Consider the following 18,384-nt stretch of genomic DNA (forward strand, 5'->3'; position numbering starts at 1 on the left):
AGGGTAATTTGCAAAATACAGGTTGTCTAAATCCTCTTTTTTGTTAAAAGTTGACTTCACCTGATAGTTATGCTGTATTACCCCTCTAGTTTAAAGGTAGACTTCTCACACAGACACAATCTGTTGCAGATAAGTAAGTTTTCAAAAGGAAGGCATTCCTTAAAAATGTGAAAGTGTTATTGTTAAAATAAATTAAATATAGCAAATATTGTTTAAAAGCAAAAAATTTTAAAATTGTGCAAATATAGAATTTTTACAGAAATAATCAGGTATTTCAATTTTTATATCTCTTTTGTGAATATATTAAATGCAATACAAGATGACACTACAAATATTGTTAATAATTCTTTTTTAAACATAAGAAAATGTCCTTGTCATTAACTTCTAAAATGTAAAAAAATGGTGGTACATTATACAATGCAAGAATGTGTTGAGTTAATGTTTTTATTTAGTGAGAATAATCATTGTTAACAGGTCCCCACAGCTGTTTCCATAAGTTTTCACAATGACCAAACCCAAGTATGGAAACTATATGACAATTAGTTTGTAGGTTCAGAGAGACTTATAGTGTGGGTCAGCAAAAGTACAGACAAATAGAAAAGTCTGCATCTGGGCTGGAAAAGACGACAGATGTCTTAAGCTGTTTTTTTATGATCCTCATGTGTCAATAAGAGAAAGAAAGGAAACATATGGATATTCCCAGTTGTTAGTTCAAAGAATTCTGAAGAGGAACAAGATCATCCCACGTAAGTGTTAAGATAGCCAGTTTTTACATGAAAATGAATCACAAAATATAGAACAGTTTTGCAGCAAGTTTATGAACTTTCAACTTCAAATTCTTGATTTAATGTGCATAATAAACATTGATGATGATCACTTTCCATCTTTTCAAAACTATAAACAGCTAAAACAGTTGATACTGGTCTAAAAACAATCCACATTGGCTGTGCATAAAATGTCAAAACACGATCCTTGACTGAATGCAAGGTGAAGTATTTACTAATGCAGAATAAGATCTTACTTCTTACCAAGATAATTAAATGGAATTGAATACATTCAGCATTTAAGTGATATGCATTTGCCATTTTTGAATAATCTACCTTTACTGAAATGGAAGAAATTTTACTTTTAGCAGGGCAAAGTATCTCCTCATTTTGCAACAACTATTTAATACATAGCTGGATGCTTACCTACTGGGAGGATGAATTGGATGAGCTGACCATTTCCATGGCATGCTTTTATCTTTAGATCTCAACCTGTTAAACTTTTTTCTTTGGGATCATTTGAAAGCAATTGTTTATGAACTACAACTGCAAACTTTGCAAGAACCCCAGAAAAATTCAGTGCAAGCTTGCTCAAACATTTCAAAGAATACAATTTATAGTGAGCTACATGAATGAATAAGCAAAAGAATTAACCACTACATTATTTTTAAGGGAAAATATTTTGAGCACCACTAACCATAGCACCTGTTTTTATTTTCACACTTATATGAATTTTATGTATAACAAAATAATTTTTAACTTAGTTTTTTGTTTATATTTTCTACAACAAAATGAAAAGCAAGGATCACTTCAAAATCATAGTCTATCACTAGTATCTCTTGCTATGTAAGATTTTTTTAAAATATTTGATTTTACTAATTTAGGTGAAAGAAATAATGTTTATGATATACATGTTTAATAGATTTTAAGATAGAAGGGCTTATAGAACTAGAAACATTATGAAAATTACATAGTATCTTTGGTCTAAGAAATTTTAAAAAAAATTGGCATATCATTAAATATAAAATAAATATTAGTAAAAAAAATTATCTAGAAAAGATAAGATAAAAGAACAATTATTTCAAATATCAATTATAACATCATGTAAATAACTGCCTTGTTATCCAATGTTATTAACAATATTTAAAAACATTGAATTAACTGAATGAAAGAAGTGATTAAATTCATAAAAATGTTTCAAACATTTTATGATATAGAACAGGATTCTCAAAGTTACTATTATTATGCCCAGGTAGTGTGGTGTGAATCTCCAATCCAGAGATCTAATTTATAACAACTTCTCACTCATTAATTATTATTGAAATATGCATTATTTTGGACAGTTTATGAACTGTCCAAAATAATTGAATTTTATCTTGGATAATAAAATCTAAGACTAAATATAAAAGAATGTGAACATATTGCAAGAGATCCTTATTTATATTTCTTAACAGCAATTACAATCTTTTTTTATTTTCTTTCTGGTGTAGTCACCATAGAGGACTTTTTTACATACATTATGGATTTGGTATGCCCACAACGAAGCAGCTGGATGATGATGAATAAGGCATTGCACATCTATAAATAACTATTACATGTAGCTTTGTTAGTTTTAATTGTTTTTCAATTAGAACAACAGGACATTTATAGTTCATTTAATTTCATTTAAGCATCTTAGTAAACTGAAGGTTGACCATCCTAAAGCTAAACAGCAAAGAAGGAATATGTGTATGAATTTTTATTTAACGAACTTATTTTTATGGTAAAAGGTACGTATATTACTCATTTCAGTCAAACTTTTAATAAAAAATCTTATCACTGTATAAAATATAACATTGAATATGTAGCAAAACAATACAATCATGAAAGTTTTTTCAATGAACTCCTGATACAGAGTACAGTTAAATGTATTTAAAAACCTGTATGCCAATGATAATGGGACATTCTACTTTAAATTTTTTAAAAACAATACTTTTAGATTATTTAATGCCACTATTATAATAAATAACTATACATTTTTCTTTTAGAATGGTGGTTGAAATAAATATTTCTAAGATAATAAATGTGCACATTTGAAATAATAATATAACTAGTTAACTGAAGAACTATGTTGTTCAGTTAACTAGTTATATTATTATTTCAGAAGTACATGAAAATATGGAATAGTAGATAATGGATGTATTCATAACTAGCTAGAACTACATATGATAATACAATGAAATTTAACTGTGACTACATAGTAAATAATATAGCAATATGATTAAGGTATATGCAGATTCATATTGTGTCGGATCTGAATTCTAAAAGCAATTAATGTTTCATATTATGTTCAGACATTAACTACCTACTCCATATAAAAACTTCAATATCATTGATATATTAATAGAATACATTTTCAAGATATTTATATTTTTGAAATAATTATAAATATAAAATAGTATGCATTTTTCATTATTATTCTTTAAAAAACAAAAAATATGTTTTTTAGAAATTATAACAATTTCATGAAGTACAATTTTATATATTTATTATAAGACAGAAAAGTCAAACATTAAAAGTAAAGTAGACAACTCCCAAATGCAGAAGCAGTTCAACAAACAGACACAAAATACTTTTATGTACTACTTCAGCACTGATGTTTATTAAACATTAAATAAATGGAAGAAAACAAGTGTTTTTGGCTACTTTAATGTCCTTCCTTAGCTTACACAAAAACTTTTTCTCATTTTTATATAAAAGAATTTCTACCAATGTACTTTTTACAAACATTTGAATAAACTCAGACATTTGAAATATGGTGCATTCTATATTTTAATGATGTTATATAAATTAAAATTAAAAGAGATGGCCAATACACTTTGATCAACCCTTTGGAGCTCATATCCATGTTAAAATCAATTGAATTAACAGGCACAGAGCATCTTTCAGCAGAGATGGAGAATTGGAGTTAGGAGTCATATATTTTTCCACTGACTCCCCATCCCTGCCTTTCAGTAATGAACTTCACATCATTGTTCCCTTCAATAAAACTTAAACTATGCATTTACACTCTGAGGAATGCTCTATTCACTATAGTACAGGATACACAGAGATATCATCAAAAGATTCTGAGCCTACTATACAACTCCACTTTTTTTTGCTTTCAACAATACAACAAGCATACAAAAGTGAGGAGTCTCAATGGCAAGCCCTATCTGGAAATTTATGCAAATTGGTTATATATTTTGTTGAACAGCAAATCCTTTCATGCAGAGAATTGTATGTGAGGTATGTAGACAACATTTTTATTTGGAAAGACAAGCCTAAAACAGAAGATCTCCTATGAGCATTTAACAACTGTGGCTTAACTCTAGCTTTAAATCACTCACTCTTTGTTAGTATACTCATTGCTCTCTCAAAGTACACACTAAACAAGAAATAATACATAGGGAAATTGCCTTCAAACATGGGTACAGCACAAATTTTATTTTCAGCCTATTTGAGATATAAAAGCTAAAAGCAATAGTGATAGCAAGATGAATAACTGCACAAATCAAAAAAGGATAGTCCTAAACTGCATACCTATGTTACATAACTTGTATACAAAAATAATGACTCAGATAAACAAAAAAATAGTCTATACAAGTTGACCTACTATATTTAAACTGCTAACTAATGGTAAAGATGAAATAAACCTACAAAGGGATTCTGAGATTTATAGATTATTATTAGTGGATATGAGATTTAACACTTGTTTAGCATATATAGGCTCCACAGGTAGATTGTTAACTACCAGAATTAAAGAACATTCATATGACATCCAAAAAGGGAGGTACTGTACATACTGCATTAGTCCAATTTGTGAGCCCAGTGGTTTCCCTTAATGGAGAGAGGTGAATGTTCAAAAGCCCAGAACTGCCAAGACCATTGAAATTTATAAGCATGTAATAAAAGGAAGATGTATTAATACAGATTAATAAGATGTATTAAGACAAACTAAATCTGCTGCAAGCATGGCAGGCATTGATAACTTTAGATTGAATGTTATGTTTATTCCCTAAAAATATGCAGTAATCTTTAATTTTAATTTATATAATGTCACGAAAGTATGGAATGCACTGTATTTCAGATGTCTTCGTTTGTTCAAATGTTTGTAAAAATTCTTTTATTGAGCATAAAAGCTTATTTAAAGGTGTGAAAAAGTTTTTGTAATTTAAGGAGGGTCACTAAAATGGCCAAAAACATTTGTTTTCTTCCATTTATTCAACATTTATTAACCATCTGTACTGGAAATAGCACATAAAAGTGTCTGTGTGTGTTTGTTAAAAGTAAAGTATTTCTAAAATTTTAATTAAAATTATTCAAGTAATTACAGTGAAACCTCAGTTAATGAACTTAATCTGTTCCACGACTCCATGTGGTTAACTAAAGCAATTTTTCCCATAGAAATTAATGCAAATACAATTTATCTGTTCTAGCCTCCAAAATTTTTGTGATTTTATTTGTAAAATACAATAGGTTTTCTATGATGAAAATGTAGAAAAACATAGTATCTATCATTACAAGCAACAAGCATGTAAACTTTATTTAATAAAATAGCACTGTACATACCTTCATTTGTTATAATTGGTGGCAGAGGAGTGGAGATATATGGAGTTTAATGCTTAGAAAGGGAATTCCACTCCAAAAAAATAACAGGTAGCAGTTCATCGGGAGATTCTTCGAGTCGAGGTCTCTTTTGGTAAGGAACAAGAAATTGATCTAAAGTTGATTGTCTTACTCTTTTAATCAAAATTTTTCTCAAATGTGATAGTGCATTGTTGTTCATATTGCATTGTCGTTTTCTATTGCCACTATCACTTTTCTCTTTCTTGGATGCCATATTGATTAAATATATAAATCACAAAACTGAAAAAAGAAGTTTAGCACAAACATTCGGAAAAGCAATGCTTGCCTAAAAGCAACTAAAATTTGACACAGAATACCATTACATTCATTATCCGAAACAAAATTTTTGCAAAATAAAAGTTTGTTAACCGATTTGGTCATTAACTGGGGCGTTCGTTAACAGAGGTTCCACTGTATTATGTAAATCTTCAAAGAATTAAATAACTCATACACAAAACCAGTTATATTAAAATATGACTTACTTTCTTCTTGCATTCGTGCTATTTCTTGAACTTCACTAACATCTGTCAAATTTAAAATTTTTGACATACTGAGATCCTTCTCTAAGGTAGAACTATTAGATTTTTCTGTAGATATATCCTTCTCAGCTGCATCAGTAAAATCAAGAGGTTCTATCACAGGTAATTCAATTGAATTTCTCTTTTTTCTTGAGCGAGTAAAAGTGCGAGAATCAAAGACACGAGGTTGGCCTATAAAAAGTAAATTACAGTAACTGTTAAATTATGAAGGATAATCAGAAAGTCTTTGGTAAAATTTTTTATTGTGATAAGTATGGCCCAAACCACTACTACTATTATATTATATATATATTTTCATCTTATATTTTAATTTCCTGCATAGACTCATTTTCTGACACATTTGTCATACTGAAAAACAAATTACTGAATCTTATTACCAGTTGCAAGTACAAGATTGAGCAAGATACATAACCTGGTTTGACTCATATAGTATGGTGGTGTTGTCTGCACATTCATAGGATATGGACTTCAGCTAGATTGGGAAAGGAGAACTGTTAGTAATCATAGTTTCGTAGTTGGCAGAATGTCATGTATTTGCCATGGAGACTTATTTTAATGGATCTCCACCACTGTATAAAGGATATTTTGTTGCCATCTTGAGCTGGGATGTCATTACAAAGTCCTGGGCTGACCACTGGAAATTATAAGATGGATAAAGCAGTCTTTAGAACTAAATCATGCAGTAAGAAAATAAGCACTGGCTGTCTAAGGACACAGCAGACTTCTTTTGTAAGTGCAGGAAGCCCATAAGGTACTAATCTGAAGTCCTCAACAATTGACCATTGAGTAGGCCTTAGCACTATAAATTTTGTCTCACTCCTTCATCCCCCATCATTCACAATGACCTGTACTTTTAGCCTTACAAAATGTAAGTCATACGACAGCTGACAGCATAGGACAAAGATGTTCAAAGGACCTTTGTCACAAACTTTCTTAGACACTTTGCAGCTGATTTGCAAATCCTGAATAATCACATGATGTCTGATGGGACCCATTTTGAACTATCCAGGAGTGAGAATTTCCAATACTAGGCACCATAAAACCACTCTCGCTGCATGGAAAACTGTTTCATAGTGAATATGTAACAGTGTGATGTGGTATAGCATCATTTTGCATCATAAACCCATATTTCTTTGAAGACACTAACAAGGAGACAACCAGACGTTGTCCTTTCTGAATTGAACAAAACTTGGTGAGCACTTAGCCCTAAACACAAATAGTTCCTTGTCCAAATAATAGGATCCATTTCTCAAGCATTTCTGAAAAACAAGCTGAACACTTAATTTTCAGAGGTTCATGTTTCAGAAACACTTGAGAAATGGGTTCTATTATTTGGACAAAGAACTTTTTGTATTTAGGACTACATTCTCACCAAGTTTCATTTGAATCGGAGAGAACAACATCTAGCCATCTCCTTGTAAGGATCATACCATTACAGTTAACAGTGATCAATGTTTTCCTTCTGGAACTGCCCAACCAAAACCTATCACAAATGTGGTTCCAACACAAAAAGGCAATAGCCTTCACTGTTTGCTAATCCATGGCTGTCTTGCAATATGTGTTTCCTAGTTGACTGATCACCAGATTTGGGAACATTCATTAGCCAGTGCAGTTACTGGATTTAACCATTCTGAATTTCTTGTGGGGATATCTGAAGAGTCAGGTGTTTACCGTAGACTCTCAATCACTGACTGATTCTCAAGGACACACACAAGACACTGTGCAAAACATTTTCTTAGACATGTTGTATTGTGTGATGGAGGATTTTGTTTAGCACTTGGAGAAATGCTTCGTCTGTAATGGTGGACACATACTTGGCATGCTATTCAAGAAACATGATGAAAAAGATTTGATGTACATGATATGAAAATGGCATATCTTTATCTGTTTATTGTTGTTAGTTTTAATATATTCTTTCATTACTTATATTATGCAGCCTCATTATTTATTTCCTATTATGCATTTTGCCCAACTCTATATTTCCAACAACAAACTTTATCTGAACTTCTTTATTAGTTGGCAATTCTTCATTATTGATAATGAAATAACTGCCATATAAAAAATGACTAAAATAATTCCAACAAGCAAAGCATTTTAATATCAATTGACTACACTGTTCTACTATTAAAACCTCTCTAATTAATTCTCACTATCACCTCTCATTAATAGCATAGCCTTTCTATAAATAGGGTCTTAGGATTCTGATGAGATAGTACCATGATTAGGAATGAAAAGTGCCTTGGCCAAAGTTAATGATGTTCTAGTGCAGATTGATAACAGATTACCAAAAAGACAAGCTCTTTATAAGTGATATTTCAGAAGCATTTCTGATGTGATATACAACTTGAGACATAAAGAATATAAATCTGCCATGAAATAGCCTGATAAACCTCCAAAGCTGACAGAACATGACAAGAGAGTTCTACAAAAGACTGTGTTCTCTAAATGAAATTTGAGACAAATCTGAAGTGCACAAAATACCACATGATAAGAATTACTTTGTATGTGTTACTAATCACGTTGACTAATGCCACACACCATTAGCCAAACTACTATTAATATTTAAATAGCTCTCTGCTAATCAACTTCACAAATCAAAAGACATAGATCTTGGAATCTTGGACTGTAATCAATGGAAGCCTGTGTTTTAGACAATGGAGTCAACAGTGCATAATCTACCAATCTGATGGGTAGTCATTCTTAAATGTAGTAGATGTGGAAGAAAGATACTTTCCAAACTGTATTATTTCAACAATGAAGTTTAGTGGAAGCAGCATTATGGTTTAGAGCTACTTTTCACAGTTTGGCTTAGGTCTATTAGTCATCTTAGACAAAGCCATAAATTCTGGACTCTATTTACATATCCTGGACAGTTATGCACTACAAGTATTGTGATTATACTTTAGGAAAAGGCCTATACCTCTATCAGCAAAACAACACTGTCATACAAATTGATTTGAGGACATAAATGTCAAAAAGCCGAAGACTATGCTTACTTAGAGTCTGCAAGTACAAGTAGAGACTTGTAAATCGGAACCCTGGTAATAGGAATCGCCGGTAATCGGCACGATTTTCAGTCAGACTGTGTCGTGCTGAATCGAACGTTTTTGATACTAAATTTACTTCTAAAGTATAATTTTCATGTTTTTATATTCTTCAATATATTTATTTTGTTTGTACAAAATGCAGAAATAATTTTTAACGATACGATAGCCTCGATTATTATTATAAAAATTTTCGTTAGGCTTAAAATCGACGAAAATTCAACACGAAGCGACACGCAACGGAGAAAAATTTGAACATCTGACAGGTTAATATATTTTTTCGTACATAAACCGTAATCGGAACAAATCCCTAATCTGAACAACCCCAGTCCCCAATTGATTCCGATTTTCGGTTCACTACTGTAACTTTTCAGCTTTTCCCTTTGCTGTATCTCTTGTCGCAGAAATCTTGTATCTTTTAAAGTCGCTAAGTAACAACGTTTTTGCAAAATTTTTCTAAGAATTTAACTCTTATATTTTTAACACCTATATGTCGTAATATTTTTAATTGTCTGTCATTTATATGATTAAATGAATTTATTGATACATGTTGTATAATATAATTTTTACGTATTGAATAATTTTTGTTTATTTTTTAAACATTTAAACTTTAAAAACTTATATAAAAAGTTAAAACTATTGATAATATTTATAAACTAATAAATTGTGCTATTTTTGTTAGTTTGAATATCTCTAATAGGAGTGTCTTTGATAAAGGAGTCCATAAGAATTTAATTCCCGCAATCTAATCTTCTGGAATCTTCAGGGCTTGCGTTTATCCCTAGTATTACTTGCGGCAAGATGTATATCTACACAAAAACAATTTTTTCTTAATTTACGTTTACTCTGCCATATTGAATTATTTTTACAAAATTTTATTTTTTTTAGCCCATAAAAAATGAGTGGAACAACAAAAAAGAAAGTTCGTCAATATTCAGAGGAATATCTGAAATATGGATTCATACCAGCAGTTAATGATGAGAGGATGCCGTTTTGCTTAATATGCCAGCAATGTTTGACAAACGAATCTATGAAATTGGGTCGGCTTGAAGCACATTTGAAGGCCAAACACAAGGACTATATTAATTCAGATTTAAGTTTCTTCAAAACATTGAAGGAAAAGTTCGAGAAAAGGACGACAATTACTTCAATATTCACGTCTAGAAATGTAACAAATAGTCGTATCCAAGAGGCTAGTTAACAAATCTCTTTGTTAATTGCTAAATCAGGGAAGAGCCACACAATAGGGGAGAATCTAATAAAGCCCTCTATTTCTGCTTTTATGAAAACCGTTTTAGAAAAAGATGACGAGGATGTAGTAGCAATGCCTCTTAGTAAAAATACTGTCAGCCGAAGGATCGACGAGATGGGCGATGACATTGAAAAACAACTTGTTTTGAAACTAAAAACCAGAAATTTTTCTGTGCAGATGGACGAGTCAACTCTAAGAGACAGTGAGGCCGTTCTTATCACTTATGTTAGATATATTGAACGTGGACAGTTTGCAGAAGAAATGCTATTTTGTAAACAATTAGAAAGCACTACCAAATCGAGAGACATTTACAACATATTCAAATGCTACTTGGATGACAATGAGATCCCCATGAAGAATGTTATTTCGTGTGCTGCTGCAGATGGTGCCCCCAATATGATGGGCAAGAAAAATGGTTGTTTACAATTGATGAAAGCTGATAATCCAGAAATGACCCTTATTCACTGCGTTATTCATAAAGAAAACTTGGTGGCTAAAAACATGTCTCCTATCCTCCATGAAACACTAAATGCAGTTATCAAATGCATTAACTCGATAAAAGCCAGCGCTAAAACCGAGCGCTTATTTAAGCTATTTTGTGAGGAGCAAAATGAAGACCATGTACAATTGTTACTACACACTGAAGTAAGGTGGCTATCAAAAGGGAATTGTTTGAAACGATTTATTGAGTTGTTTGATTCGCTTAAAAAGTTTTTAATTGATAAGCCTGAAATGAAGTTCTTATTGACAACAAATGGCAAAGCATATGTAAGTTACTTAGCCGATATTTTTGAGAAGCTAAATATATTGAACAAGCAACTACAAGGACCAAGCAAAACACTGGTCGATGCCAAAGCAAAAATATTTGGTTTTGTTAAGAATCTAGAATTAAGTCAGAAACACTTAAGTAACAGAAATTTTGAACAGTTTCATTGGCTCAACAAGTGTAATGTTTCTGACTCTGCAATACTTGAAATTGTTAATCATTTAAAAATTTTAATTACGGATTTTAAAGAGAGATTTGCTGATTTAAAAGAAATGAATTTTCCGACATGGATGGTGCAACCAGTTTTGGTGGATTTAGCTGATATATCCAATCTGCAATATCAAGAAGAACTCGCGGAGTTGCAAAGTGACGAATCTGTAATAACTCTATTTAATATTAAAGGTGCGATGGCATGGCTTTGCGATGAAACAGAAGCAAAATACCCCAATACCACAAAATGTGCAAGAAAACTCTTATTACCGTTTCCATCTTCATATCTAGCTGAATGTGGCTTTAGTGCTGTGAGTGATTTGTTGACTAAAAAAAGAAATCGTCTGGATATAACACAACGTGGAGATTTGAGACTTAAGCTAACTAAGCTTGAGCCAGATATAAAATCGCTGTGTAAAAAGCATCAAGTCCACAAATCACATTAAATTAAGTTTTAAAAATATCTTATTTTTATTTACTAAAAGTTCGTTTCTTTGTTTTGACAACAGTTGTAAGAAATCGCTTTCAAAATTAGCTCATCTGCTAATCAACTTCACAAATCAAAAGACATAGATCTTGGAATCTTGGACTGTAATCAATGGAAGCCTGTGTTTTAGACAATGGAGTCAACAGTGCATAATCTACCAATCTGATGGGTAGTCATTCTTAAATGTAGTAGATGTGGAAGAAAGATACTTTCCAAACTGTATTATTTCAACAATGAAGTTTAGTGGAAGCAGCATTATGGTTTAGAGCTACTTTTCACAGTTTGGCTTAGGTCTATTAGTCATCTTAGACAAAGCCATAAATTCTGGACTCTATTTACATATCCTGGACAGTTATGCACTACAAGTATTGTGATTATACTTTAGGAAAAGGCCTATACCTCTATCAGCAAAACAACACTGTCATACAAATTGATTTGAGGACATAAATGTCAAAAAGCCAGATTGCTACAAAGAATCTCTAGAACAAATTGAACTGTCAAGTGTGTTGTACTAAGAGACTGACTTAAAACAAATCTCAATATGTCACGGTTTTGAAGATTGAATGACAACATATTGCCAGATATTTTCCAAAATCTTATGAAGAACACGCCACAAAAACTTATGGTTATCATACTAGCGAAAGGTTATATTACACCGGACTGCCAGCACTGTGGGCTGGAGGAATCCCCCGACCACTTTTGGCTGGTGTGTCCGGCGTACGACGAGGCCCGTCGGGAGTTGGGCCAAGTCCTCTCCTTGGACCTGCACCTGATTCGTCATCTTAACCAACTTTATTGGCCAAACGCGGGCATAGACCCGCGCCATCACATCTCAGCCCTCGAGCGGTACATTTACAAGACCGGCCGCTTCACCTAGCCACCAGGCGGCGCATCGGAAGAAAAGCCGATAACGGCTACACCTTCCAGTATAAACCCGCGAACAAGAACAAGAACAAGGTTATATGAGGTTAGATTACCATCGTTATTTGATGATCAAAATTTCCATTTTCAGCATACTTATATTAAGATTCAAATGAAAATTTTTTAATATATTTTATAATATCAGATGAAGATCTGAATATATTTCTTTCTTCTCTTTTATCATAGCTTTTTCAATCCTCTTTGATTGACTTTATTTTAACTCCCTATATTGTCCAAACAAGTCTACAGCAACTTTACTATAAAATCCAGTACATTATAGATTGATGACTCATGCCAAATATTGTATAGTAGAACAGAGAGTTCATTTATAATGCTGAACTCAGTAAACTCTCCATCCTACTATACAATCCAGTAAATATACCTATATACAGTATTAACTGAGTGGCATTTTACATTCATTGGAGTTTTGTTATGATTCCTTAAAAATCTTTATTTTAATTTTTTATTACATTTACATTTATGATAATGTCAATATTTCTTGTCTAAAATTAATTTTTGTGTTTTAACAAATTATTTATAAACAACCAAATGTTGTAAGTTCAACTTTTTAAACAATTTTATTGCTCTATTCTAAAACTGTTTGAATTTGCATAATCCAAAAAACTTTACATACTAAAAATGAAAGTATTTATATTTTATATGTTTTTATGAACTTACCAATACTTTGTCTTCTGATAGGAATTTCTCTAGGTTTTTGTATCCTAGAAATTGATTGCTTTTTGGACTGATCTTGCCCTGGAGTCACTTTAAAAAAAAATTAAATATTTCAATTAAGTAATGTAACAGTTTCATTTGATCAAATTTGTAATTTCAATATTTAATCAATTAATTACACTTTATAGATTATTTTGATTAAAAATAATAAAACATGCTATTAAAAGAATTATACAGTAAAGATACAAAATAATTTACATATAAAACATTTTTATTTTTGTTTTTTAATACTTTTACAGTAAAAAAAAAAACATTTTAAGTGCTGTAATTTAATCTTCTTTTATATTTAAACTGTTAAATACAGTAGCCCCTTGTTATATCGTGATTGTTGGGAGACAAAGAAAAACTGCAATATAACTGAGTTCTAAAAATTCTGGACTTTTATTTACTAAACATGCTATGGCTTTTATACATGCTATGGAATCTCTATCCTCTATTCTTTCATCAGCAAGTGTTTATGATGTGAGATTCTGGGGCAATTTGCAATTAATTAATTAGATTAAGTATAACGTGGAAAAAAATCCATTTTTACTCCACCTGGCATTTCCGTTGCATTTTCCCTCTCATCAAATAAACATAAGACAATCGAGTATCCTTACACAATCAAAAATATTTTCCTTTATTTTGAGAAAGGTTCCAAGATAAATCCCAACACTTGATTGTTGACATGTGAGAACTTTGAATTTGTTTAAATTATATCATAAAAAAAGTTGCAGGACCTGGCAGAGAGTATAAACAATCCATTCAAGTCATCAAATTCTTATGGCTCTCACCAGCCAAACTGATGACACATCTTGAATTTAGGACCACAACAATGTAAGTCACCTGATTTATTTCCCACACTAGTGAGGATAAAAAGGGCATACCCCCAATTGTTGGGGCAGACATATCTTGAAGAGAGCGGACTCCACCATAAGACGAAGCTCTACCCACCAGCTCTTGCCTCCTGACTCCCTTGATAGCTACACTAAAGGAAGATCCATGAGCAGAAGACATCAGACAATTTTCAAGCTATCTGGCATAGACTTATGTAAACTATATAATTATAATTCTAAAAAGAATTATAATTAGTTAGATTAGTAGTTAAGTAGTTAGTTATCGAAACAGAAATATTTTCCTCCTCATGTAACCCTTTGTGTTAATCATTAAATTGTGTTATTGTTTGCACTGGCCTCATTTTGTAGTTCCATTAATGGTGAAAAACCTATTGACTTCCCCACTCAATGTTTAGATCAAGCCTTCTACTCCGAAATTTAGACGACAAGTATAATTGTGAGTTAAAACACACAAATTTATCTTAACTGGGTGTCAGACCTGACAGGAGAGGAAAATTATATGATTTTTCCATCTCTGACAATATACCAAGGAAACTAGCCATTCAGTGACCAAGTGAATGTACTTCACAAGTCCAATGCCAGAAAAGTGGTTAGAGTAACAACATCTAACTTCCGAATTCTCACAATGATAAAAAGTAAGCTTAGTTTTTCAATATTGAATTTTATTTGTGGTTACATTGTATTAATTGACATTTAAGTAAATATCGATACCACAAACACCCATTTAGCATTACATTTTTCTTTAACAATGACATTTAAAGACAAATATTGTCAATATAAAAACAAAATATCAATTGCAATTTTATTATACAGACCTGTATTTCATAATAAAAATTATAAATATAATACAATGTAATTGAAAATTTAAATTACAGAGTAAAAATTCTCTAAAAAGCAAAATACTTAAAGTTACTACTATGTAAAAATTTTAAAACTTTCCATTCAAAAATAAAGAAATCTTTTCCTTACACATTGGTAATGTGTAAGGAAAGTGAATTTGAAATTTCACACCTTTATATGAATAAGCAGTATTATATCAATTCATATAAAGGTGTGAAATTTCCAATTCACAGAAAGGTAAATGAGGAGACAGTATTTAAAACCAATAAATAAACAACTTTTAATATCAAAAGGAAACAAATGATAATTGATCTGTCTACCTGTTTTGCTTTTCTAGCTCTTGACAAATTTATTGTTTCATTTGCAGTGGTAATTTCAAAGACAATGGTAGGAATAATACACCATACTTTGTTGCAAAAAGAAATTCAATGGCAATTGATAATTTAAAATTTAATGACTCAAGTGCTTTTAAAATTTGAGAGACCAAAAAAAAGTGTTATATATCTGAATCCACAATATAACAAGGGGCTACTGTATATTGCAATTGTAATTGTACATAAATATACATCCTAATATAGCAGAATCCTGATTATCTGAGCCTCGATTGAGGTACCCAAATTATCTAAGATGTTTCTGTAAGTGAACACATTATTTTTCTTCTAAATAAAAAAAGCTTTGCTGTGAATACTGTTATCTTTTAACATTTACCATACCGAATAAATGATTGTTTTTTAAAATTCTTTCCTGGCTGGCACTTGACGCTGCTAGTCAACAAGAGGTCCCACCCCACCTACCACCTAGAAAAGCCCTTACCAAGTTGCTTGGTGGGTGGCTTCTTCCTTCTTTCCCTTATGTCACACCTTTGTCCATCGTGGCTAAGGCGGCAATAACTGCAACCCTTAGTGCTCTGCCCCCAAGTGCTTACAACCTATATAAAGTAGATGTCATTGTGTTATATCCTTCTGTGCCTCACTTCGATACAGTTATGCACACTAACTCGTTATTCATCAAAGAAGGCTCTAGTACACAACAAGTTCTGAAGATCGATGAGGCCATCAATTTGGACCATGTCTGTACTTTGCTTCCTATTTATGAGCCTCTGACCTCAACCACTCCCTGCCAGCACATGTTGGGGCTTGAGAACTATGCCACTCGCACTGGTTGTTTCCAATGACCGATAGAGGGCAGTCTAGTCGGAGAAAGAGGCACAAGGCTAGTATCTCCATATCAACGAAGAGAAGAAAAGAGAGATCGGTGAGGCTTTGCTCTTCATCACAGAGAACAATTATTTTTGTTTTAATGGGAAGATATACCTCCAAAAACAGGGTGTCCCAATGGGTTCACCATTGTCTCCTGTCTTAGCAGAATTAATTATGAGGAGGCACGTCGAACACAAAGTTTTTGACTTTCCGCTCTCCATAACTTACCCGGTGCTATATCTGAGGTACATGAATGACATCCTGTTAGCATGGCAGGGCATGCAGGACACATTTCTAGTGTTAGAAAGTTGTCTTGCTAGTGTATACTCCTCCATCAATTTAATCTGGGAGAAAGAAATCTGGGAAAAATCTTGTTTCTAGATCTAGACAACTCCAGGTCATAGGAGGGCTTAGTTTTCTCTGTATTCCACAAATTCGGCAGTATTCCTCTGTAATCCCTGCCACAGTGTTCCAACCTCCGCAATATGTCAACGTGGCCATAGATCCCCTTATTAGAAGGACATTCCTAATACTTTCTACTCAAGCTATCACCAATATTAAGCTTGATGCCATCCAGTCAGCAGTAAGTGTGGCAGGCTACAGTATTGTCAAATACAACCATATCCTAAACAGGGTCACTCTTCCCCACTACCAGCTTGCAGAACCCAAGGGAATGGACACTAGTCCAGCCTTCTTTATCACACTGTGGTTGCCTGCCAGCCTGTATATCTCAAATCTTCAGACAAAACTCCTTGCGTTTACCCATCTCACCGTGCCCAACTTTACAGGGACTTTTATGCAATGATAGGGATGCACTTTCGTGTTTGGAAAAGTGCATCCCTAAAGGTGTATATTTGGTTCCATTAGAAAATAAAATAACCGGGACACATACCTGCTACATAGGGGCTACCATCAGAATGCTGTCCTCTTGATTAGTGGAACACCAGCATTCCATGGTGGTGGGAAGGTGTGACACCAAATCGTCCAAAATGGTCATACAGCATAGCCACACCCCACATTGGAATTACTCTATGTTACTTAGGAGCTGTGGTGAAAGGGGCCTTCTGTTTATTTAGGAGTCTCTCCTCACCACCTTATTGGCCCTGTGCAACTCCCCCACTCTTGAGTTGCCTGATATTTGGGTTAATTTATATAAACGTATAAATAATAATAATTGACTGCTTGTCTCCACTTCCACATCTCTATGAGCATGTGCATAGATACTATGTGATTTTAAAAATGTTTTCAAAAATTTAGTGTTAAAAGTTTGTATTCTGTTCAATTAATGTTGTTCCAATTCTGTACTTCAAAAGTTTTGTTCTGAAAAAGTGTTCTATTTGTCTTGCCTGAAAACGATACTGTATTTATATCAATATCAAAAGTATTAGCAAAGGAATTTAAAAAAAAAACCCTTTAATGTTGTTTTCTGTTCATTTATCCTCTTTTCTCTCAAGTGTGTTGGCGTGAATTCCATACAACATTTTTGTGTTATTTTAGTGTAACTAGCAACACAACTGCATGGGAAGCAGGAGTTGTGGGTTTGAGTCCCATTCTGGGCCAATTCTTTTCTTCCAGAATGGTCTAAATTAAATTTTAAACCACAGTATGACCACCTTTATGGTTTAATAAAAGTTCATTTCTCTAATATTTTTTGTCTTCTTAATTGACCTCCCTCAAGAAATTTAATTCAAAACAAATAAAAACCTTAATTTATTCTAGAATCACTTAATTTGAATTTTAATGGTTTTTGAAACAACAATAAAAATTAAAAACAAAAATTTTTAAATGCATGAAAGTACATTCTTGGAGTATATAAAGTATTAGTAAAACAGTAGGATTCAACAAAACTTGTGTTCTATTGGTGCCATCAAAAGGTTGTTTAAAATAAGGATAAAAGAGCATAAGGACAACATTTGGAAAGCACTCCCAGCTATTGCCTTAGCTGCTTATGCTATCTTGGACTCAGATTCAGTATTAGTTGAATGGAGTTAAGTGAAAATAATCCAAAAAGTTAGGAGGCAGCATATCAAATATGCAGAAATGTAGCAAACACATAAAGCAACACAATTTCAGTGGCTTGGAAGGTGTTACTAAATATGGCTTCTAAATGATCTAATAAGAAGATAGAGACTACTACATACAAC

General features: G+C 32.4%; 2 protein-coding genes across 2 annotated transcripts in view; one reads left to right on the forward strand and one right to left on the reverse strand.

Annotated features, from left to right (window-relative positions):
• LOC136975092 (SLAIN motif-containing protein 2-like) overlaps window positions 1-18,384 on the reverse strand; it is a 47,126-nt gene that overhangs the window by 15,588 nt on the left and 13,154 nt on the right. Inside the window, exons 3-4 of the mRNA XM_067270094.1 lie at window positions 13,309-13,395; window positions 5,894-6,121 (exon numbers count right to left, since the gene is read on the reverse strand). Coding sequence (XP_067126195.1) covers window positions 5,894-6,121; window positions 13,309-13,395 — 315 coding nt within the window. The remainder of the gene's footprint in view (window positions 1-5,893; window positions 6,122-13,308; window positions 13,396-18,384) is intronic.
• On the forward strand, window positions 9,666-11,685 carry LOC136975090 (protein FAM200C-like). Its single transcript, XM_067270088.1, has 2 exons — window positions 9,666-9,778; window positions 9,883-11,685. Exon 2 carries the CDS (start codon window positions 10,277-10,279, stop codon window positions 11,666-11,668), a length of 1,392 nt encoding a protein of 463 aa, XP_067126189.1. The 5' UTR covers window positions 9,666-9,778; window positions 9,883-10,276; the 3' UTR covers window positions 11,669-11,685.

This window comes from Centruroides vittatus, unplaced genomic scaffold (genome assembly GCF_030686945.1).
Source record: "Centruroides vittatus isolate TY-2023 unplaced genomic scaffold, ASM3068694v2 contig_364, whole genome shotgun sequence".
NCBI classification, from domain to species: Eukaryota; Metazoa; Arthropoda; class Arachnida; order Scorpiones; family Buthidae; genus Centruroides; species Centruroides vittatus.